Below are 23,861 nucleotides of genomic sequence, written 5' to 3'. Positions count from 1 at the left end.
CCTCAGAAGCTCTCCAGATCGGTGTTGACTCAAGTTCAGACTGTGTCATTCCCAAAGTCCACTTATCCGGTCACTTAAACTCTTGTCAAGTTTTTTGAAACATGGATGAAATCACCAGCTATTGTAATAGCTTTCTTTAGATCGGGGTTTCTGTACTGACATTTGGGCCAGAAAAATCTTTGTTATGGGGGCTAGCCTTTGTAGAATTTTAGCAGCAGTGTGCTTAGTCCCTCAGTCGTCTCCAACTCTTTGCAACCCCATGAATTGTAGCCCACCAGGGTCCTGTGTCCATGGGATTCTCCAGGTAAGAAAAACAGAGTGGGTAGCCATTCCCTTCTCCAGAGGATCTTCCTGAACCAGGAATCGAACCCAGGTCTCCTGCATTGCAGTTGGATTCAGCAGCAGCTGCCCACTAAATGCCACTGCTTCCCCTCCCCACCCCATGAACAGTGGCCATCAGAAATGTCTCTGTACGTTACCAGATGTCCTGGGCAGGGGGTGCAGATGAGGACTCATGCTTTAACAGATTCATTCCGAGTGATGTCACTAAAGTAGTCAGCAACTTAGAATCACTTTCCTGGGCCAGAGCCTCACTGACCAAAACAGAAATTGCTAGGAGAGCTAGTTCTCAACAGAAGAGCAGTTGCAACCTGAAGATAGAGAGGTGGAGGGGTGAGGCAGGACAGGGGAACCTGAGAGCTGGCCCAGCCCCCACCCCCACCCTAGAGTCCAGAGGATGGCAGACAGTATGTGGACCTTTAAAACATTGGTGTAGAACATTGACTTACAGAAAAGGACCTTAAAAGTGCAGCGTCTCCCCTTGGTTTTTGATTTGAGCACGAATTAGCATCATCTCTGCAAGCATCTGTCAGTCACAAGAGAGAAGTTGCCTCCTGGGTATGCACTGACTTGGTACAGGGGCACAAGGGCCATCTGTCCTGCCCCATTTTATGTAAGGAACTTGAGTGCCTTTGGGTTTTGGTGTCTGTGGGACTCCCGGAACCTTTCAGTACACCATGGATGCGGTGGGACGACTGCATTGAAAATGCCTTCCAGCTGCTGGTCAGCCCATGTGATGCTAACAACTGACCAAAACCACCCCCCCACCTTCCTCCACTCGGCTGGTTAAAAGTGCAAAAAGTAACAACCTCAAGTGCTTTGGAGGTCAGCGTCAGAGTGTTCTTACTGTGTTTGGTTATGAAAATCCTTCCTAAGAAAGATGCAACCCAGAGGTCAGAAAGCACAGGCTGAAGGGTTTGATCACATAAAGGGAAATATGAAGCCTCCATCACGTGCCGCTGACAGGCATGTGCATGATGGGGTAGGTTTAAAATGTCCGTTTTCAGACTCAGCAGTTCCACTTTGACCCATGTCTCCCACAGGAATATTAGGGGATTTACTCCTGTGCATTGTTGGGAGGTCATGGTGCATGTAGCTGTGATCTCATGAGGGAAGGGGGGTGGTCCCTGTGGCAGGACTGGGTGGCTGTCTCAGCTGTCCTCCCTTCCTAGACTGGAAGCCACCTCCTGAGGGAACAAAACCTGCTCAGCAGCCACGTGCATGGGAGCACTTGGGGGTGAGAATGAGAAGGTTTTCTTCAGGGTCTTCACAAAGATAGACAAGGTGGTTGTGAGCCCTTTGCACCTAATTCCATGTTTCTCAGGATGGCTGAGAAGCCATGGGTAGTCACGGGAGTCGGGGTGCAGAAGTTTATACTTTTAATGGGGTTTTTATTTCATTGCCATTGTTAAATTTTTTTTCTTTAAATCACTTTCATTGAGGTACAACTTATATACCCAAAAACTCCACCATTGGTGTGTTTATTGCAGAGAGACTGAACTTAGAAAGTCTAAATTTTGCAGATATTTCTTAACCTCAGTAAGGAATCAAGCCATGTAATTATAAATTCAAGCCATCTTATACACAGTCACTGTCGACCTTTTTGCAGTTTTCCCCTCTAGTTTCTTTCTGCACACGCACAGCTTTTTTCTGCCGTGAACTGTATGTGTAATTACGTGCTGTGTAACTCCTATCACAGGGGCCGCTCCTGGGAGAGGGAGGGTGCAGGAGGAATGGGGGATGGAGGCCACCAGGAAAGGGGCCTGGCCAGTCTGCATCCTGGGGCAGCAGCTCCTGCTGCCCAGCTTTGGAGCCCTCGCAGGACTGGACTGGCTCGGTCATCTTAGATTCAGCAGCGGGACACCCCTCGGAGCTGGGCAGGAAGGGGCATTCGTGCCAGCCTGCCTTCCAGGGAGAGCAGCATCAGGCTTCTTTTTTCGGTTAAGAGTTCTTCCATAGTGGGAACCAGCCTCAGGGCACAGCTGAGACCCTGAGCAGCCATATGGGCACAGCCAGGGCAGAGCCCGGTGTCACCAGGACCTGGGCACGTGGGGCAGGAGGCAGGTGGACCCTATGTAGCCTCCTTATTACCTGCTCCCCTGCTTAACCCCGGAGCCCGTCTTCTGTCAGATTTGGGTCCACCTTTGTGGCTCTTCTGCCCCTTAGACTTGGAAAAAGATGGAAGTTTGGGGCATTTGATAGCAGTTTCCAGTGTGTGGAGTGCCTGAGACTCCAGGGTTCACCTTTCTCTTGTAAAATGCTCACCTCATAGGATCTCATGAGATCCCTTCTGTATTTGGAGAATGTCAGTCCTTAAAACATCAGCCTACCCTGGAAAGAAAACGTGGATTCTGTAGCCTCGGCCCTTCCTGAGCCCTCTCATCTGCCTCTTCTGGATTTTGCAGGACTGCAGACCACACGGTTGGGAAACCACCTGGAAGACCGAGTCAACAAGTTTTTGCGACGACAGAATCACCCCGAAGCCGGGGAGGTGTTTGTCCGTGTGGTGGCCAGCTCAGACAAGACGGTGGAGGTCAAGCCAGGGATGAAGTCACGGTTCGTGTGCAGACATTGTCCCAGTGGGCACCCTGCCTGGTTAACCAGAGCCCCGCTTTCTGGCAAGGCTTTAGTCTGGCAAGCATAATTTGAGAGTTTTTCATCAAATAGCATGTAGCCACCCTTCTCTCAGCGTCCCAGTCTTCAGGGAAGGTGGAATTCCTGTCCGAGTGAGGCAGTCACAGAGAATGGAAGTGCAGCTCTGAACTGCCTGGGCCAGTGGTCCAAAGGGGCGACCCCACCTGCAGTTCGCCTGCACCACACGGGTCAAAACAGCAAGTCCTGTCTGTGTAAATGGTGATGCATGCAAACAGAAGGCTCTTTGTTCCAGGTTTGTGGATTCTGGGGAGATGTCGGAGTCTTTCCCGTACAGAACCAAAGCACTCTTTGCCTTTGAGGAGATTGACGGGGTGGACGTGTGCTTCTTTGGGATGCATGTCCAGGAGTACGGCTCTGACTGCCCCCCGCCAAACACAAGGTAGCCCTCAGCCCCTTTCTGATGCGTGTGTGCCCTGTGCTGTGTCAGTGACCAGGATTCTAAACGTCCTGGAGAACCGCTTCAGCAACCAAACAAGTTAGTTTGGTTTTCCCCTAAGCCAGTGAGAAGGGAAGGGTTTTGTTGACTGTTCTGTGTTGAGTACATGGGTTCTGACCCTGATCTTGCCGTGGCCCCTGTCCCACCTGGGGCAGGTAAATGTATGGAGAAGGGGTGGGGACTGCTGCCGGGTTTGAGTGCTTATTGATGGACCTGTGAAAACTTCTCACCTCTGCCAAGAGTTACTTCCTGTTCAGTCAGGAATCTGGGTGCATGGGAATCAGAAGTGGCTTTTGCTAGTAGTCTCAGTCTCTCCCTGTCGTTCTCATGGTGAGAGATGGTGTTGCTGCCTAGTTCAGGGGTGAGATTGGATTCCATTCTGTCTATTGGTAGCAGAGGTTGGTGGTGGTGATTTTCTCGTGTCTTGTTTGTGGCCAGTATAGATGCCAGCAGAGCAGTTTATTTCTAGAGCTTTCTTTGGATGCTGGTGTTTGGTTTCACCTTCGGGAGATAACCTGAACTTCCGATTAATTTCTCCCTGCCCGCTCCCCCCAGGCGTGTGTACATATCTTATCTGGACAGTATTCATTTCTTCCGACCCCGATGCCTCCGAACAGCCGTTTACCATGAGATCCTTATTGGATATTTAGAGTATGTGAAGAAATTGGGGTGAGTTGAATTCAGATTATCCAGAACTAATAAAACTCTGTTTTTAATTTTCACTGTGGCATTTATTTTGTGAAATAACAAGAGTTTTTGTTTTTTTGTTTTTTAAGGTTTTCTGTGTTTTTATTTTGGTGTCCTTAGATTCAGAGACAACCCTTCCTGACGTCGTCTTGGGCCGTGTGGGGCTGGGGCTTTCCCTGCCTTTTGTGTTCTAGCATTCTAGTCTGTTTTTAACACTTTGTTGAGGCATATTTTACATATCATACAATTCACCTATTTCACTTGTACACTTCAGTGATTTCTAGTAACCTCAGCAAGTGATACAGCTGTCACCGCAACAGTTTCAGAATGCTCTCACGCCCCACTCCCGTAAGGCCCCTGTGCCCATTTGCTGTTCATCCCTATTGGACCCCTGTCCCCAGCTGATCTCCTTTGTGTTGTTTTCCTGGGTAGTTACTTCTGTCCCTGCTTTGGTGCCTGTGCCTCGCCATTACTCCTGGAAGGCAGGGATGGTTTGCTCCCTGCTTTTATCTGAGTTGTATGTATCCTGCAGGTATGTGACAGGGCACATCTGGGCCTGTCCCCCGAGTGAAGGAGATGACTACATCTTCCACTGCCACCCCCCTGATCAAAAAATCCCCAAGCCGAAGCGCCTGCAGGAGTGGTATAAGAAGATGCTGGACAAGGCCTTCGCCGAGCGCATCATCCATGACTACAAGGTGCGCGTGCCTGGGGAGCGGGCAGGGCATCTTCACGTCTTTCTCTGTGCTCACATGGGTTAGAGTTAATAGCCACTTTAGGAGAAATGTAAAGCAAAAATTAAAAAATTTTTTCAAGCATAAACTTAGAGGCAGCTTCTCTGCCTTCTGTGGAGACTCACAGACGGCAGCTTGAGAACAGGCGACACGGCCTCTGAGGCCATGCAGTCCTTCCCCCGCATTGTGGCCCAGAGCCCCTTCCTCCCCAGAATGTCGCCCAGGCCCCCTTGTCTCACTGCTGCACTCGGTCATTCTCTAGGACATTTTGAAACAAGCAACTGAAGACAGGCTCACCAGCGCCAAGGAGCTGCCCTACTTTGAGGGGGACTTCTGGCCTAACGTGCTGGAGGAGAGCATTAAGGAGCTGGAGCAGGAGGAGGAGGAGAGGAAGAAGGAGGAGAGCACCGCGGCCAGTGAGACCACGGAGGTAATGCCGGGCCACCTGCTGGGGCTGCGCTTCGGCGACCGGGTCCTCGGGAGGGGGCCTGCCTCGTCCGCAGTGGTGTTTCCGCACAGCCTCACCGCGTGATCACCCACCGCGGGGCCTGCCTGGGCCTGGGCCACAGCCCAGCCAGGGTGCCCAGCTCCACAGAGACGCGTGACCTCCTAGGTAGACAGGGGCCCTCGCTCTGGCTTCTCTGGGCAGGACGGCCAGGTCTGAAAAATGGAAAGATGAGAGGAGGGCATCCTGCAGGGAGCCCGGGAGAGACGCGCAGAGGTGCAGACGAGAGTTGTGGTCAGGAAGCAGTCCATTCACTTTAACACTGACTCGAGGAGGAGACTCTTATTTGCAGGCCTCATTCACTTGCTCTGTTATAAACCGCCCCTTGCTCCCCACTGGGCACTTGTGCATTTGTGCCCTCGCTTGGGTCACTCTAAGCACCCACCGTGTACAGGCACCATCCTGAGGGCTACAGTGGGAACTAGTGAGAAGCAGGAGAACAGGCGCATTCGTGGTGCACCCTGAGGTGGTGGAGGAGACAAAGGGACGGTGGATGGGGGCTTTCAGGGGGCCTCGTCTGGGGAGGTGGTTCATGAGCAGAGACTGGGGAGAGGAGCCCAGGAGATCCAGGGGAAGGGCCTCCAGCAGGGAAAGGAAGGTGTCAAGAGTCCGAGCTGGGAGCACGTGTGCCGTGTTTCAGATGCTCAGGTAAGAGCTGATGGTGGTTTAGTTGGATGTGAAGCCGTCAGCAGTGAGAAGCGTAGAAGACTTAACCCTAAATTTAGGGCGCGTGAGGACAGTTCTGTTTGAAGGCCGCCTGCTAGGCCTGGGCCTCAGAGCTGAGTCAGTGTTGCGGCCTCTCTGAGGGGGGGTAGACATGGAGCACTCCTGGGGGACGACCATGAACTGGCTGTGGACCCCCTCATCTCGAGAGGCTGCTGGTTGCTGACTGCGCGGCTCTGGGGCCCCGGGGCCTAGGGCAGCCTGAGGAGCTGTGTCTGGAGCCCCAGGCTGGGGGTTCGTGTCTGCCGGCTGCTTCTGGCCGCCTTGTGTGCTTTAGGGCGTGTCCTCTTTGGAACACAGCCACCCCAGCCCCTTCCACAATGGAGAATGCCTGGGTGAGGATGTGATGAGCTCTCATATCACAGGTGGGCCTCAAGGAGCTGCGCTCATCGTCCTTGGCCTGCCAAAATTTTGCCGGGCCTCCCTGGAGGCAGAACCCGTGGGCCTGGAAGATTGGGTGATTTAGGGCTGGAGGTGCTGGGAGGCTGTGCTGGTCACCACCATGCCCAGTGGGTCCACATCCATCCACGTCACCTTCCTCTCAGCACTTACTCTGAAGGCAGCAGTGTTCGTGGCCTGTGAGCAGGCAGGTTGCAGTCCGCTTGGCGGTCACCTGCCTCAGCCCGGCTCCCTGGAGCCCCCGCAGCCAGGAGCTGGCAGCCTGGTGCCTGCCGAGCATGAAGCAAGGGGCAGGGTGGGGCCGACACCCGTGCGTCTTGTTGCAGGGCAGCCAGGGCGACAGCAAGAACGCCAAGAAAAAGAACAACAAGAAAACCAACAAGAATAAAAGCAGCATCAGCCGCGCCAACAAGAAGAAGCCCAGCATGCCCAATGTGTCCAACGACCTGTCCCAGAAACTCTACGCCACCATGGAGAAGCACAAAGAGGTGGGGGCCAGCAGGGAGGGGCGGCTGGGTACCGAGTGGGGAGCCCCCGCCAGGCAACACCAGGTGCTGCTCACAGCCTCGCTCAGCCCCGGCGACGGCAGGAGGCGGGCTCGGTCCTTCCCTTCACAGGGCTGACATGGCTCTTCCCTGCACCCCCAGGTCTTCTTTGTGATCCACCTCCACGCTGGGCCCGTCATCAACACGCTGCCCCCCATCGTCGACCCCGACCCCCTGCTCAGCTGTGACCTCATGGATGGGCGGGATGCCTTCCTCACACTGGCCCGGGACAAGCACTGGGAGTTCTCCTCCTTGCGGCGCTCTAAGTGGTCCACGCTGTGCATGCTGGTGGAGCTGCACACCCAGGGTCAGGACCGCTTCGTCTACACCTGCAACGAGTGCAAGCACCACGTGGAGACGCGCTGGCACTGCACCGTGTGTGAGGTGAGTGCTCCCAGGCTGCATGTGTGCTGCATGGGACTCGTAGTCGACTTTTTCCAGGGAGAGAAGGACCAGGTGAAGGCGGCTTATCTGTGCACCAGTCCATTGTTGGTTTTGAGATTGTTTCGGGTTTACACGAGAGGCCTGGATGTGGAGGGGTTCCTGTCGTGTGCCTGTGCCAGGGTCCCCTCAGGGTTCGGCCTGGGACCTAGTCCAGGCCACATGTCCTGCAGTGGGGGTCAGTCGGTGGGCTTCCCTCAGAGACTGTGTTTGTGCCGACCTTTCCAGGGTGAGGAGACGCTCACAGGACACCACGTTATTTTATTCTCCATTTCATTAGCACCAGCCCAGTGTCTCGGACATAAGCAGGCCTTAGACGGGAGAGCATAGCGGGTCCTGGTTACACTTGCGGTGCCCCCAGCTCTGCCCTTGCCAGGAGGCTGAGGATGCCGGGAGCCTTACCCTTGTGGAGGCCTCAGCCCCAGTGCCCCTGATATGCCCTGCAGAGCTCTGGAGACACCTGAGGGACACTCAGGGAGTCCCCCACGGTGTCGGCCAGCAGCTCGGGAGGGGCACAGGGACCGCCAAAAGAGAGTGGCCGGGGCAGTGGCCTCCGGGGCTTTCTGGGGTGCAGGTGTTCCCGGAGGGAGGCTCTGGGGAGCAGGCGTGTGCGGCATCTTCGAGCCTCGCATTGAGGGACCGGGTGCAGGGGTGCTGGCTGCAGCTCGTGCTGACTCGCCCCCGTCCTTGCCCGCAGGACTACGACCTCTGCATCAACTGCTACAACACGAAGAGCCACGCCCACAAGATGGTGAAGTGGGGGCTGGGCCTGGACGACGAAGGTGGCAGCCAAGGCGAGCCGCAGTCCAAGAGCCCCCAGGAATCGCGGCGCCTGAGCATCCAGCGCTGCATCCAGTCGCTGGTGCACGCCTGCCAGTGCCGCAACGCCAACTGCTCACTGCCGTCCTGCCAGAAGATGAAGCGGGTGGTGCAGCACACCAAGGGCTGCAAGCGCAAGACCAACGGCGGCTGCCCGGTGTGCAAGCAGCTCATCGCCCTCTGCTGCTACCACGCCAAACACTGCCAAGAAAACAAGTGCCCCGTGCCCTTCTGCCTCAACATCAAACACAAGCTCCGCCAGCAGCAGATCCAGCACCGCCTGCAGCAGGCCCAGCTCATGCGCCGGCGGATGGCCACCATGAACACCCGCAACGTGCCTCAGCAGAGCCTGCCTTCCCCTACCTCAGCGCCGCCCGGGACCCCCACGCAGCAGCCCAGCACGCCCCAGACGCCGCAGCCCCCCGCCCAGCCCCAGCCCTCGCCTGTGAGCATGTCACCAGCCGGCTTCCCCAGCGTGACCCGGACTCAGCCACCAACGACGGTGTCCACCGGGAAGCCCACCAACCAGGTGCCAGCCCCGCCGCCCCCCGCCCAGCCCCCACCCGCAGCGGTGGAGGCTGCCCGGCAGATCGAGCGGGAGGCCCAGCAGCAACAGCACCTGTACCGGGTGAACATCAACAACGGCATGCCCCCAGGGCGCACGGGCATGGTGACCCCGGTTAGCCAGATGGCTCCTGTGGGCCTGAATGTGCCCCGGCCCGGCCAGGTCAGCGGGCCCGTCGTGCCCACCCTGCCGGCCGGGCAGTGGCAGCAGGCGCCCATCCCCCAGCAGCAGCCAATGCCGGGCATGCCCCGGCCCGTGATGTCCATGCAGGCCCAGCCGGCCGTGGCCGGGCCCCGGATGTCCAGCGTGCAGCCGCCCCGGAGCATCTCACCCGGCGCCCTCCAGGACCTGCTGCGGACCCTGAAGTCGCCCAGCTCCCCGCAGCAGCAGCAGCAGGTGCTCAACATCCTCAAGTCCAACCCTCAGCTGATGGCAGCTTTCATCAAACAGCGCACGGCCAAGTACGTGGCCAGCCAGCCCGGCCTGCAGCCACAGCCTGGCCTCCAGGCCCAGCCCAGCCTGCACCAGCAGCCCGGCCTGCAGAACCTGAACGCCATGCAAGCCAGCGGGCCGCGGCCTGGCGTGCCTCCGCAGCAGCAGGCCATGGGCGGCCTGAACCCTCAGGGCCAGGCCCTGAACATCATGAACGCAGGCCACAACCCCAGCATGGCAAGTATGAACCCGCAGTACCGAGAGATGCTGAGGAGGCAGCTCCTGCAGCAGCAGCAGCAACAGCAGCAGCAGCAGCAGCAGCAGCAGGGCGGCGCCGGCATGGCTGGGGGCATGACAGGGCACGGCCAGTTCCAACAGCCCCCGGGCCCCGCGGGTTACCCCCCCGCCATGCCACAGCAGCGGGTGCAGCAGCACCTCCCCATGCAGGGCAGCGCCATGGGCCCGATGGCGGCTCCAATGGGGCAGCTCGGCCAGATGGGGCAGCCTGGGCTGGGCGCAGACAGCACCCCCAACATCCAGCAGGCCCTGCAGCAGCGGATTCTGCAGCAGCAGCAGATGAAGCAGCAGATGGGGTCCCCGGGCCAGCCGAACCCCATGAGCCCCCAGCAGCACATGCTCTCAGGACAGCCTCAGGCCTCGCACCTCCCTGGCCAGCAAATGGCCACATCCCTCAGTAGCCAGGTGCGGTCTCCGGCCCCTGTCCAGTCTCCGCGGCCCCAGTCCCAGCCTCCACATTCCAGCCCGTCGCCACGGATACAGCCCCAGCCTTCACCGCACCACGTCTCGCCCCAGACTGGTTCCCCCCACCCAGGACTCGCAGTCACCATGGCCAGCTCCATAGATCAGGGACACTTGGGGAACCCCGAACAGAGTGCAATGCTCCCGCAGCTGAACACCCCTAACCGGAGTGCGTTGTCCAGTGAGCTGTCCCTGGTCGGCGACACCACGGGAGACACCCTAGAAAAGTTTGTGGAGGGTTTGTAGCATTGTGAGAGCATCACTTTTTCTCCCCCCCTTTCATGTTCTTGGACCTTTTGTACTGAAATCCAGGCATCTGGGCTCTTTTTATTCCTAGATGGAACTGCTACTTCCAAGCCATGGAAGGGTAGATTGCTGTTTAAAGAAACAATACAAAGAATATATTTTTTTGTTAAAAACCAGTTGATTTAAATATCTGGTCTCTCTCTCTCTCCTCTTTCTTTTTGTTTTTGTTTTTTCGTTTTTGTTTTTTGTTTTGGGGGGAGGGGGGTTTTGTTTGGATTCTTTTGTCGTCATTGCTGGTGACTCATGCCTTTTTTTAACGGGAAAAACAAGTTCATTATATTCATATTTTTTATTTGTATTTTCAAGACTTTAAACATTTATGTTTAAAAGTGAGAAGAAAAAAATAATATTCAGAAACTGATTCCTGAAATAATGCAAGCTTATAATGTATCCCGGTAACTTTCAGACGTTGCGGGAAGATTTTTTTCTATAGTGAACTCTGTGGGCGTCTCCAAGTATTACCCTGGACGCTAGGGATTGGCTCCTGCGTGCACACACGTACACACCCACACACACGTCTATCTATACATACTGGCTTAAGCCAAACTCTTGTCTTGCAGATGTAGAAATTGTTGCTTTGTTTCTCTGATAAAACTGGTTTTAGACAAAAAATAGGGATGATCACTCTCTTAGACCATGCTAATGTTAATAGAGAAGAAGCATTCTTTTCTTTCTTCTATGTGAAACTTGAAATGAGGAAAAGCAATTCTCGTGTAAATCATGCAAGCTCTATAATTACTATAAATAAGAAAATTCAAGAAGATCCAATCACTGTATAGAATGGTAAAGCACCAACTCATTTCTTATATCATATTGTTAAATAAACTGTGTGCAACAGACAAAAAGAAGGGTGGTCCTTGAATTCATGTACATGGTATTAACACTTCGTGTTCGGGGTCTTTTGTTATGAAAATGCTGTTTTCAACATTGTATTTGGACTATGCATGTGTTTTTTTTTCCCCCCATTGTATATAAAGTACCGCTTAAAATTGATATAAATTACTGAAGTTTTTAACATGTATTCTGTTCTTTAAGATTCCTGTAAGAATGTTTAAGGTTTTTATTTATTTATATATATTTTTGGAGTCTGTTCTTTGTAAGACATGGTTCTGTTTGCTCAACGGAGGAGAGGCGGGGGCTGTGGTCCTGCCGGCTGTGGGGCGGGGGGCAACTGGGCTCGGCCGGGGCCGCACAGGTCCTGCTTGGCTGCCAGCAGAAGAGCCCCAGCCAGAGCCAGGGGCGCCAGTGGGCCTGAAGCAGCACTTTGTCTCCCGTCCACTCCCCGTCCCAGCCACCCCCACCCTCACCACACCCCAGTTCCTGCCTGCCAGTCCCAGAGCTCCTGCAGAGGGTGTCCTGGGGACTGGAGGGAGTCCGTGGCCCACCCCTCACCCTGGCTCAGCAAGGGAGGACGCCATCACGGACCCCTGGGCTGGGCTGGGCTGAGCAGACGCAGCGCCAGCCTGCCCCTGCCCACCTGAGGGGCTGCTCTGGGGGCACGGTGCAGAGCACTGACTGCCAGCCCCGCCGTGATGAAAAGAGGCCTCCAGCTTCGAGTGACGCTTGCACTTGGCTACCACCCGGTCCTTCCCCTATCTCTGCTCCGGTTCCAGGGGTCCTTACTGAGGGGCTGACACGCAAGGTTCTGAGCGCTGTAGAAATGACATCTCAGAAGAGGACCACCAGCAGGAGAGCTGAAGTTCCTTCCCTGGTCTGCATAGTCCCTCCCAGGGCACAGGCCAGTAGAGTCCTGCCTCCCATTCCCTCAGCCCCCAACTGCGGAGGTCTAGGTCTAGGGTCGTGATGTTCAACTTGGAAATCATGGCCCCAGTAGCTCTCCTTTTGGCCTTGAATTCATAGAAATATTTCCAAAATAATGTGAGTTGAGAGTGTAAATTTGAGGAAACTCTCTTAAGAAATGAGTTGTGACACAGAGCTTTGAATCTTGTTCTAATATTGTAGATCTAGTCAGGTAAGATTTCAGACTACCATCTTCGCCACCATCCAGCCCCACCCATCGCCAGAGAGAAACAAGTTCAGACCCAAGGCCACGTGCCATCCTTGCTCCAGCCCCTCTCCCTGGTTGCCTTCTGCAGTGATGAGAGCGCCCTGGGCTGTCTGTGTTCACACAAGAAGTGTGGGCCTTCAGGGCCCTGGAGAAGCAGCTTCAGGCCCACACTCCAGATGCACAGCCTTTTAACCTGGCCAGTGGGGAGTCTCTTTTAGGTCATCCTGGAGTCCAGAGCTGTGTACCAACCTCGTCCTCTTGGAAGTCCCATGCAATCTAGTTGCCAAAGGATGCGGCCGAGGGTGTGGTCTGGATGCTAACCCGGCACTTGGTGCAAGGAAGTTTCTGTGTGAGCCGGAAAGCCCTGACACGGTATCTCACGTGCTGTCTATTTAGAAGATAAAAGCCCTATATTTGTGATCAAAAAGAGGAAACTTGAAATGTGCTGGTGTTTATAATAAAAGCTGGTAAAACTGCTTGGATTCAAAGATGGTTCCAGTTGGCTAATGACCCTGAGAATTAGCTTAGCAGCCACTCATAAGATATAGGGGTTCAGTTGATTTTGTCTAGTCATGTGTTTATGTTTTTGAGAATTGACCATGTTAAAAACAGGAGTTGGCTGCAATGTCTGGGTAACAAAAGGTGAAGAGCCTTCTAATATCTCCGGCTGAAGACATATAACTTTCTTTTGATTGCCATTAAGTGGAACCAAAAATTTTATTTGAGCCAAAATATGCTTTTAGAACTACATGAGAAAATAAGTTACTTTTGGCAATTACCTGGTCAGTGGTTAGGGCTCCCCATGTCCACTGCAGGGGCACACGTTTGATCCCTGGTTAGGGAACTAAGAAACTGCAAGCTGTGCAGCATGGCCAAAGAAAGCTACCCTGAAAAAGCAAAACTGAGTGTAGGGGGCAGCCAGGAAGCCCTTGACCCAAGGCCAGTGTTGGGAAGTAGGTGCAGGAGCGGGTGGGGCTGGGGTCAGCATCCGCCTGGGATCACGAAGCCACACTGTTACTCAAAGTCAAGAGCATGGGAACCGTCAGTTGTTAGATACTAACGTGAGTGTAGCACCCAGGCTGAGAAACTGACAAGGAGCTGGTGGTGCAAGGGGTGCCTTCAAGGAGCGCTCGCCTCTATATAGAGAATGGACTTGGATCCGGTGACTATATTGTGACTGAAATTACTTCACTAAACTGAAGGATTCAAAGGGCACTGACAGAACACCCCGAGGAAGCAGTGCAGGTGTCGGGTTCAGGAAGAGACCTCGGGCTGGGAGTTCCCTTGGCCGTGAGCAAGCCCTTCTGCCTTCCCAGCCTCGTGAAAGGTAGCAACACTAGGTAACAAGTGCTATGTAGATGTGTGTCCACCCCTCTGTAAGGCGGGAGAACAGAGGCACCATCTGGCCTGAATTCATGAGCACCCAGGGCGGACATGAGCCCCAGTCAGACTCACGCCTTGTGCTGGAAAGGAGCTTTTCCTCCAGCCTTGAGAATTGCCCGATGACCAACCCCCCCCATTCCATAGGTTCGGTGTGAGCCCACTCTGGGGTACCCTGGCGAAACGGGCACTGTGGTACAGTGTAGCCTCTTGAACATCACTGACAGTGGTAGGTGGTCACAGGTCCTCACAAAGGACCATGTGGCTACTTTGGCACCAGAGAAGAAATGATGACAGTGTCGGTCAATGGTAGTGCCACAGCTTCCAGTTCCCGGTGTAGATGACCCCCAACCTACCTCCCACCTGATGCCTAGAGAGCGCTTAGGTGTGGAAAGGAGTTTAATGTCTGATCATGGGTCCCCATGGCTTGTAAACTTTATAGTGGTGATATATAAGCAGATCGATGATATGGATCCAATAAAGCATCCTTGAGGAAGGTGGTGATATTTAGGGAAGGTTGCAAGTGAGTTGAGGGCCCTGAGTCCCACAAGTCATTCAGGAAACTGTCCAGAGAGGATACTCCCGGAAAGGATGGCACGGGGCCTGTGGGGTCCTTTCTGAGCCCACTCAGGCTCCCCTCACACCTGGGCACAGGGGTGGGGCCACAGAAGCCTAGGGGTAAAGCCACAGAAGAGGGCTGCCTCTTGCCACTGCACAGAGAAGGAGAGTCCTGGGGACCAGATGCCAGCACTGCAGCTGTGCTCCCAAAGCCAAGAGATGTAGAGAAAAGAGCAGGGGGCGCGGGGGGGCCACTCAAGAGGCACTCGGAGCTGACAGGAGCTCAGCTGCCGTGAGAGTGAGGTCTCCACCCTCGAGAGCACAGGGGACTCTCGGGTTCCTGTGGGGCCGCTTCTCACTGTTCCCCGCCCTCCAGATACTTGAGTTCTGAGCTGTGGTTTTCTGGGCGAGGAGGAGGGGTCCTCATGTGGGAAGCGGGCAGTGGGTGGCATCGAGCTGCAGCCCCTTTCCCCCAGAAATGAGCACGCCTGCTGCCTCCAGCTGATGTTCAGAGAAGCACTGGTCTGTCCACTCAGGAAATGTTTATTGATTGGCTCCTGAGCAGTGACAAGTGAGGCAAGGCTCAAAGACGGGTCCAGTTGGTCTCCGTCAGGTCGAGGATCGTAGGCTGTTCCACTGTTGAGAAAGCACGTGATCCTCTATTGCCGTGTGTCCCGAGGAACAGTGCTTCCTTCTCAAGCTTAACGTGTGTGCAGATAGATTATCCGGGATCTTGCTAGCATCTTGATTCTTACTGGTGGATGGGAGTGTATGTCAGAATTTCCTTCTTGTCTAAATAATATTCCACTGTACGTATAGAGCATGTTTTGTTTACCCAATCATCCATCAATGGACACTTGTGTTGCTCTCACTTGGCTATTGTATTGAATAAAAATGCAGTGGGCATTTTTCATGGCCCTCAGCTTACCTCTAGGGGAAGGCAGTGACTTCTGTGAAAGGAATGAGCAGCCTCACAGTGGCCACAATGATGGAGAGAGATCAAGGGGTCTCCCTCTGCCTACCACTCCCTCCATTTCTCTCTCTGCTCTCTCCAAGCGATTCCCCACCGGTCTCCATCAATTCAACTCAAGTACTTCTGCTTCTACTCATTCTTTTCCTTCTTCCATTTTTCTTATTCGCGTAGGGCCTGAAATCTGATCATGACCTCCTCAAGACTGGCTTGGACCCTGGACACTTTAAAAAGCCACAGGTCCCTGGGTTACCAGGGGACTCAGTATCACAAAGATCTGTGACTGAGGGTGTCTCTGAAGGTCACAGGCCAAGAGAGGACAGAGGGCCCTGGTAGGTGTGTCTGGAACCCAGTAACTTTGCCCTGGGTCCCGTATGTCTTGGCAGAGGCCGGCCCACCCCCCACCCAACTGAAGCCTAGGTTTCCCTCCTCCCTTTGCTAAATACCACTTCCTCTTTTTGTAATAAGAGGGCTCCCCAGGCTAGATCTATTGCCCCATCGACCAATGTGTCAGCACTTACCAGAGACGGTTTCCTAAGTGGAGTGAACAACACATGAAATGTGAGGCTGAGACCCCTCAGTTCAGTGACTTCCTGGGAACCCTATGTCTGGGACTAGCTCTGTGTCTGGAGTGTAGTGAGGGAGGGATCAGGCAGGGGTCAGGTTATGCAGGACTGAGGCTGAGGGAGGAGTCTGGAATTGATTATATGCAGGGAAATCCTTGGAGGGCCCTGATTGAGGAGTCTACCATCTGTGGCTGTGCGGAGAATGGGGGCGGGGGCGGGGGTGGTGGGGTATGGTGTCAGTGAGGAGGCTGCTGGGGTCTCCAGGTGAGCAACCTCCGGCTCTTCCATCCAGATGGGCCTACCTCTTCAAAGTTCCCCTTCTCAGCTGCTTAAGCCTGGAACTTGGCAATCATGCTTGACACCTTCCTCGTGTGAGTATTCCCTGTCACATCCCCTCCTGCCTGGCCTCAGCTACGTCCAGGCCCCACTGGAAGACACTCTCCCAGCTCCTGTCCTTTGCAGATCCTGTCACAATCTCAACTCGTTTCGGTGCAGTTATTTACCACTCATTTGTGGCAGCCAGTCTTCAGTGTACCTCAGTCATCAGGGGGCCGCCTGAGCCCCACTTCAGGCGTTACCAGAGAATCTGCGTTTTACATGGCTTGGAGCTCTGTGACGCTGACGTCCGAATCCGCAACCAAATTCACCTCCAGGAGGGCAAGAGAATTGGAAGGAATGCATAAGCCCAGTTTTGCTAGTGGGCTTTGGCTCCAGAGTTTTGGTGTAAGCAAGCCAAGCCTGAAATTCTCCTTTTTCACTCTTTTTAGCTATCTGGCCTGACCTGGGTGGAAGAGACTGACTTCCAGCGGTCTGGACCAGAGGCCGGGTACAAAGACCCCGAAGATGTTAACTGCTTCTGCCCCGGAGCCGCCTTTTCACGGTGTTCGCGGTGGGTGCGAATATCTGCACCGGGTTTCTGGGACGCACATAAGGAGGCCCGGTTGGCGGCCTAGTGCGCGGGCGGCCCCGCGCGCACGGCCGTCGCCCTTGACAACGTGACACAAGGTCGTGGGGGTCCCGCCCCCAGGCCCGACTGTCCCCGCGCGGGCCGGCAGCGCCCGAGCCACAGAGGGCCCCGCCCGCCCGCGGACGGGCAGCCGGGCGCGCGCCATGACGTCACCGCGCCGCGCCCGGAGAAACCCCCGCCCCTCCCCCGCCCCCGGCGCGCGTGGCTGCCCGGGACGCTGGAGGAACGACATGGCTCACGAGCTGCGGACGCTGCTGCTGTGGGGCCGCCGCCTGCAGGTGCCGGCGCTGGCGGCTGCCTGCGGAGGTGAGGGCGACCGGACAAGGGCGGGTGGGAGGTGAGCGGGGGCGGGGACGCGCGGAGCCTCCGGGTCCCCACAGCCCCTATTCTGTGTGGGACGCGCGGTGGCGGCTCTCCCTCACGCAGCGCGGGAGGTTCTGTGAGGATTATTGCTCCCAGCACGCGGCGAACGCTGAGCGCTCGGTGCGTCCTGGAGGCACCTAACTCGGTCCGAGCTGCTGGTTTCTCCGGAGGTGACGGGGTTGAGCCCGGGCCCGCGTGACTGCCTGCAGTAGAGGCTGCTCCGCAGCGAGCTGGGCAGGCCGGGTTGAGGCGGAGGGGCCGCCGGCACTTTCGGGGAGTTGAAACCAAAGGGCGCGTGTGCGCCGGCAGCGGGCTTCACCCGGCAGCGGGCTCAGCCCCTGGGCTGCGCTCGGTTCCTCCCCTCCCCCAAGTGGAATGGCCCCTTGTCCCATCGACACACCTGAGGGCCCGCTCGGCCCGGCGCGCGGCGGCGAGCCAGAAAACCGACCCCGGGCCCTCGCGCAGCCCCGGACTCTGGGTTGTTGACCTCTGTAACCCAGGGCTTGAAATTGGGAGGTGCTCAAATCAATGCTGGAAAAAAACCCATGACCGCAGTCCCTTCTCTCACTGCCCACTCGAAAGTCACGGCGGGTGAACGTCTTGGCGTTCCTTCCTGGTTCTGCACACTTAGTTACACACATATAAATACACACATGTAACGATTTTTACGTAAAATGGCCTAAACCGTTTATGCTTTGTGCTACAGATTTTTTTTTTTAAACTCCAGAATGGCTTACATATGTTTTCTGTTTGTATGTATCAGTTCACGACTTTACAAGGCCGCGTAGTATTCTGTGTTACGGACGACGTATCATCGTTTACTTAACGTTGTGCTGTTGGCGGAGGTTATAAAGATGATTTCTGAGGGTTTGGTTTGATTGGCGGGTTTTGGGTTGTTTTGGTGTTTTTTTGTTTTTGCTCTGGTCATTACAGTGCTGTTTAGAATGGGCGAGTGACCATGCATGGCATTTATTTAGAATTTCAGAATTGATGGTTCACAGCGTGTGCATATTTAAAATGTTACCTGATATTGCCAAATTACTGTCCAAAAAGGCTTAAGCAATTTATATTCCCATTAGCTGGGAACGAAACCACCTATAGCAAAGCATCTTCTCCAACACTGGGTATTAGCTCTTTTCCAAACTTGTATTATATATTGTTTAACTTATATTTGCATGGGTAACAGTAAGAGTGTTTTCATCTGTTTTACAGCTTTTTCTGTTACCTGAGTTTAAAATGTTGCAGTTTTTTTTAAACAATGTTTTTTAAAAATATACATTAACAGATAAGACAGCTGTAGTTTTTATGACTGTTACTTGTATCCAACATCTTCCTTCCTTTGGAATCTATTTCCTGTTTTACCAGAGTATACCCTGTGTTAGTTTTGCAGAAAAAGACAATGGAATGGGTTGTATATTTTTTAAGCCCCACCGTGTCTAAAGTTATTTTGTCCTCATACTTATAGTTTGGATGGGTATTGCATTCCAGGTCAAAATAATTTGCTTCAAAGACTGATAGTTCTCTCTTGTCTTCTAGCATCTTCATTAAAGGGGAGCAGTCTTGTCAGTTTGATTCTTGGGTTTTTTGGTAGCTGACTTGTCTCTCCACCCTGCTCCCCTTGGGAGAGAAAGAAAGGGATTTTCTTTTTTTTTACTCCTCATGTTCTAAGATGTTCTGATCATGTGTGTTTATAATTCATTCTTTGTACCATTCTTTTTTTAAAATTTATTATTTATTTGCTTAGGTTGCGCTGAGTCTTTATTGCTGCGGGCAGTCTTTCTGGAGTTGCGGTGAGCAAGGACTTCTCACTGTGGTGGCTTCTCTTGTGGAGGTTTTAAGTGTGCAGGTTCAGGAGTTGTGGTGCAGGGGTTTAGTTGGCTCCGTGGCATGTGGGATCTTCCTGGACAGGAATAGAACCCGTGTCCCCTGCATTGGCAGGTGGATTCTTAACCACTGGACCACCAGGAAGTCCTGTATCATTCTTACTCTTTTGGTTTGCATTGCCAAAACAAGACTGTGAGGCAGCCACAGTAAGAACGGTTGGTGCTTAAGTTGACTTTTCTATTCTCTACCATCTGGAGCCTTGGCTGGCATTGGCATTTTTCTTTACAAGAGTTCAGACAGACTTCTGGAGTTCCAGGCTGTTTTCAGGATGTAGGGAGTCACTTGCCAGTCAAATTTCCCTCTCTCAGTAAAGCAGCTGTGTGTGTGGCTAATGTAACATGATGATAAAGGTTTTGATGGTTAACTGTTTAAACTCTGAATGGCAGTACCCTCTGTATAAGGTGCTGGGGCTTAGAGCCAGCACCAGAGAAGCCTGTGGACAGAGGAGGGATCTGTGGCCCACTGTCCAGAGGCACCAGGTGGTCTTTATCCATGGGGGCACTTGGTTAGGATGAGGGGCCTGAGTGGTCTGCAGTCTGCAAAAGAGCAGACCAACCCAAATGTAATAGATGAGCAAAGACCTAATTAGATTCTGGTGGAGGAATTGATCAGAACTAAGAAGGAAGATCCCCAGGCTTCTTGCTCCTCCTGGGCATACAGCTTCAGGCTGCAGGAGGCGTGAAGTCGGGGTGGCGAGTAAAAAAAACACTGAAGGAAAAATGAACAGTTCTCACGCCCCACTGTCAAAATACCAGGTTTAACAGGACAGAGGAGGGACTGTTTCAGAGACCATTGGTGCTCCTCTAAAACCAGGATACCAGCTCAGGATCAGTGAAAATGTGTCCACTTCACTCTAAAGTGAGATGCTCAAGTTCAAAACCAGAGGGTTTTCTTCTGCATTCTTGGTACCTTCAGTGCAGCAGCTAGATTTTTTTTTTCTTTCTTTTTGAAAAATTTAATTATTTATTTTGACTGCACTGGGTCTTCATTGTGGCACATGGACTTAATTGCAGCATGTGACATTCCCCAGCCTGGGGAAGTCCCCAACTCCCTGGGTTGGAGCTCGAAGTCTTAGCCGCTGGACCTCCTGGGAAGTCCCCTAGAGTTTTTCTCAAACACCCTCTAATCAGTCTTGATACAGAACACTAGCGTTTTGCTAGGAAGCTGCTGTTTGCTTAGTCCACACAGAGATTTACCTGTAGTTCTGTAGCATTTAGTAAAGGTAGATTTCTGGATGTTTCTGCTATTGCTGGTTATATCTGCTAAAGCCACTAGAAATTAAAGGTGATGGAAGTTGTAGCTTGGAGAGCCAGTGTCTACTTGAGCGCATTATTTCCACCTGATTTTTGTTGCTCAGAGATCAGGTAAGTTGAATTTAGGAGTCCCTGAGTCGTGGGTGTAACTAATTTTGAAAGAATGGCTGTTATTTAACAGCTGTACAATCAAGAAACGTGATTAGGATATTAGGAATTAATTTTGAGATAGTCAAAATGAATACCATATTTGAAAGGAACAAGCTGTGGTAAAGAAGGTGACGCAGTGGTAAAGAAGTCACCTTCCAATGCAGGAGAAGCAGATCTGGGTTCGATCCCTGGGTCAGGAAGATCCCCTGGAGTAGAAAATGGCAACCCACTCCAGGATTCTTGTTGTGGAGAATCCCATGGACAAGAGGAACTTGGCGAGCAGGCTACAGTCCATGGGGTCAAAAAGAGTTGTGCATGATTACATGCATGCGCGCACACACATACAGCAATACTGTTGAGGACAAAATAGTTGGTGCGGGTCTTCCTAAAGAGCCGGGGTAGGGAAGTAGCGGATGTGTGCTGGGAAGGTGGAGTGAGCAAAGCATGTCCTGTGGTCCTTCTGAAGTTTGCACACACCGACATCCCAGCATTTGCAGGGAGTGGAGTCCTGGGGGGATTTTCCATGAAACTTGTAGAGTAGTAAAACATTTCATTTCAACCTTTGTGATGAGAAGTCTTTCTAAAAGACTTAATCACAGATGCAGCCTAACAGAATCTTTCTTTGATATTTTCAGGGTCGTTGTGAATGTTAATTTAGGGTCCTCTGTTGTAACACACAGACCCCTGCAGGACCACTGAGCTGTGACATCTCCTCTGTCTAAAACGGCCCACACTGAAACTGCGTCCTGAGTGTTTCTGTTTTTAGCCTCTGTTACTCATTTGAACTTGCCAGGCCTCTGGAGCTGTGTTCCCAGCTACTCTCCGTTTTCAGGTGAGGGTTGGAAAGCTAGATCAAAAATTTGTTAGCAATTTTTTTTTTTTAAGTAGAGGAGAATTCTAGGCAGGAACAGGATATTCTTGTTTAACTGAAGCTCAGCATGTGGATTTTATGTGTTGTATTTTGGCTGTTTAGAAATGCCCTTCCCTTTTGGTTTTGTTATGTTTCTTTGTATTCAGGAGTCGATGTTTCTTGATAGTGTCGGTATTGCTTAGTAGTGAATGATTAGAACAGGTCATGAAACAGTAAGAAGTAGTGAAAATGTTCAGGAGTGCTAGAGATAAGAACTAGAAAATTTTAAAGGAAAGAAATCTTTATTTGATATATACATAGAAAGTGAAGAGATTTCTGTCTAGAATATTGATACACTTTAAACAGGACTTACCTCAAGTGGTTACAGAAACAAAATTCAGTTGTGAATAGCTAACCTGAGTTATCTGGTGAAATTTGAGAGCTAATGGAACCATCCAAACCAACTTACTGAAAAGCAGAGAATTTCATGGTTACAAACATAGAGCTTAAAACTGTGGTAAAATAGTTGGCAGTGTTATGGAAAAAAAGCCTGAGGCTACATTCCAAAGAACTTCGTTTTTCCAGTATTGTATTTTCCCTTTTTGGGAGAGGGTTAATTCTCCTTTTCATTGATCTGGAAGTACCTTTAGTTTGCAGAAGTTTAAACTTTACAAGTAAATTTATTAATTTTTCTTTTTATAGAATCTGAAGCTTTAACTTAGAAATGTTAGGTTGATATTAGATGAGTGGATTTCAAACATTTTTGTCACGTTTTCCCAGTAAGAAATGCATTCATATCATGACCTACTGTACAGATATGCATATACTGTGCAAATACATGTACATACTTAGCTGAAAGAGTTTTGTGAATACTGAATCGTATCATGCTATGTGTTCTTTTAAAACTTTTTTTATTATAGTTTTATTTCTTTATTTGTTGGCTGTGGTGGGTCTTCATTGCTCTGTGGGCTTTCTTCTAGTTGCAGCGGGCGGGGGCTGCTCTCTAGTTGGGGTGCACAGATTGCTCCCTGTGGTGGCTTCTCTTGTTGCGGAGCGCAGGCCCTAGGGCAAGCGGGCTTCGGTAGTTGTGGCTCTTGTGGCTCGCGGGCTTCCTTGCTCTGAGGCAGGGGGGTCTTCGCATATCAGGGATCGAACCTGTGTCTCATTCATTGGCAGGCAGATTCTTTACCACTGAGCCACCAGGGAAGCCCTATGCATTCTTTTACTTTCTGTTTCATTAAACAAACAAAAATTCTGACCTAACTCACTGAATTGGCTTCATAACCAACAATCTTGACCTGCATTCTGAGAAACACTGTGTCCTGTGGCTGTACCTTCCGAGGAAATGACCACGTGTTTATCCAAGGGCTGTGACCTCAGACCGTCATGGCCACTGACTGCAGTGTGTGCCGGCAGTGTGGCAGCCTCGGTTCTGAACACACCCCACAGTGCCTGCAGTGGGCCTGGGGCTGCCCGGGTGCTGTGGGCACCCAGGAGACGAGATGCCCGGAGTCTTGGCCTCTGCAGTGCTGCCATGGAGTGCAGTCAGCGCGGCCAGGAGCGCGCGGTGGGGCTGCCATGGGACAAGCCCTGGGAAGAGACTGGAGTGGGAAGGGGATCCCAGTAGAAGGGGTGGTTGCGGGGGGCCTCACGAGCAGGGTGGCGTGTAAGCAAAGCCTGGGAGGGGGCGAAGGTGTTTTGGGAAGGACATTCCAAGCAGAGGGAGCAGGCGAGGCCAGGGCCCTGAGACGGGACTGGGCTGGCGAACCGGGGGCAGCCAGGCGGCCAGGGCCGCGCTAGGGCACTCTTAGCGAGGGGGTTAGCATCTCGCCGTTTTCCTCAGCTGCACAGGGGAGATACAGGCAGTTGGTAAGGGGAGGTATGGAGTTAGAGTTCAAGCTAATGTCATTGCAGTTTCCTGAGAAAACTGCTTTCTGTTTTTATTAGTGAGAAGGTAGTGATGTTTTCTATAACAGCCTGGAACAATGAAAAATCTTCCATCTGGACTCTCAGCTCACTGCCCAGTGGTTTGGAAAAAAGTCTCTGTGGCAAAGGGGTGTCCACACCCCACTTCCCTCAGGAAAGAAGAGGGGCTGCCCCGGGCAGGATCCTGTGCACTCAGCCCCTCCCACTTTGTGTTTGCTGGGTCTTGATGCCCAGAGCCCTGGGCCACCATGTGGCGCCCTTTCCTTCACTTCAGTCCATTCCATTCAGTCGCTCAGTCGTGTCTGACTCTTGGCGACCCCATGGACTGCAGCACGCCAGGCCTCCCTGTCCATCAGCAACTCCCGGAGTTTCCTCAAACTCATGTCCATTGAGTTGGTGACGCCATCCAACCGTCTCATCCTCTGTCATCCCCTTCTCCTCCCACCTTCAGTCTTTCCCAGCATCAGGGTCTTTTCCAGTGAGTTAGCTCCTCACATCAGGTGACCAAAATATTGGAGTTTCAGCTTCAGCATCAGTCCTTCCAATGAATATTCAGGACTGATTTTCTTTACGATTGACTGGTTGGATTTCCTTGCAGTTCAAGGGATTCTCAAGAGTCTTCTCCAACACCACAGTTCAAA

General features: G+C 52.7%; 2 protein-coding genes across 2 annotated transcripts in view; both read left to right on the top strand.

The window, feature by feature from the left end:
* Window positions 1-11,422, top strand: part of LOC120874330 (CREB binding protein) — a 116,541-nt gene extending 105,119 nt beyond the window's left edge. Inside the window, exons 24-31 of the mRNA XM_040255698.1 lie at window positions 2,745-2,895; window positions 3,227-3,373; window positions 3,986-4,099; window positions 4,650-4,815; window positions 5,114-5,281; window positions 6,805-6,966; window positions 7,126-7,407; window positions 8,162-11,422. Of these exons, the coding sequence (XP_040111632.1) occupies window positions 2,745-2,895; window positions 3,227-3,373; window positions 3,986-4,099; window positions 4,650-4,815; window positions 5,114-5,281; window positions 6,805-6,966; window positions 7,126-7,407; window positions 8,162-10,285 (3,314 nt within the window). The 3' untranslated portion in view covers window positions 10,286-11,422. The remainder of the gene's footprint in view (window positions 1-2,744; window positions 2,896-3,226; window positions 3,374-3,985; window positions 4,100-4,649; window positions 4,816-5,113; window positions 5,282-6,804; window positions 6,967-7,125; window positions 7,408-8,161) is intronic.
* A 5,529-nt stretch (window positions 11,423-16,951) lies between these two features.
* TRAP1 (TNF receptor associated protein 1) overlaps window positions 16,952-23,861 on the top strand; it is a 50,623-nt gene continuing 43,713 nt past the window's right edge. Inside the window, exon 1 of the mRNA XM_040255646.1 lies at window positions 16,952-17,100. Coding sequence (XP_040111580.1) covers window positions 17,025-17,100 — 76 coding nt within the window. The 5' untranslated portion in view covers window positions 16,952-17,024. The remainder of the gene's footprint in view (window positions 17,101-23,861) is intronic.

This window comes from Oryx dammah, unplaced genomic scaffold (genome assembly GCF_014754425.2).
Source record: "Oryx dammah isolate SB20612 unplaced genomic scaffold, SCBI_Odam_1.1 HiC_scaffold_2, whole genome shotgun sequence".
In the NCBI taxonomy this organism is placed as follows: domain Eukaryota; kingdom Metazoa; phylum Chordata; class Mammalia; order Artiodactyla; family Bovidae; genus Oryx; species Oryx dammah.
This window is presented reverse-complemented; position numbering and strand designations above follow the sequence as displayed.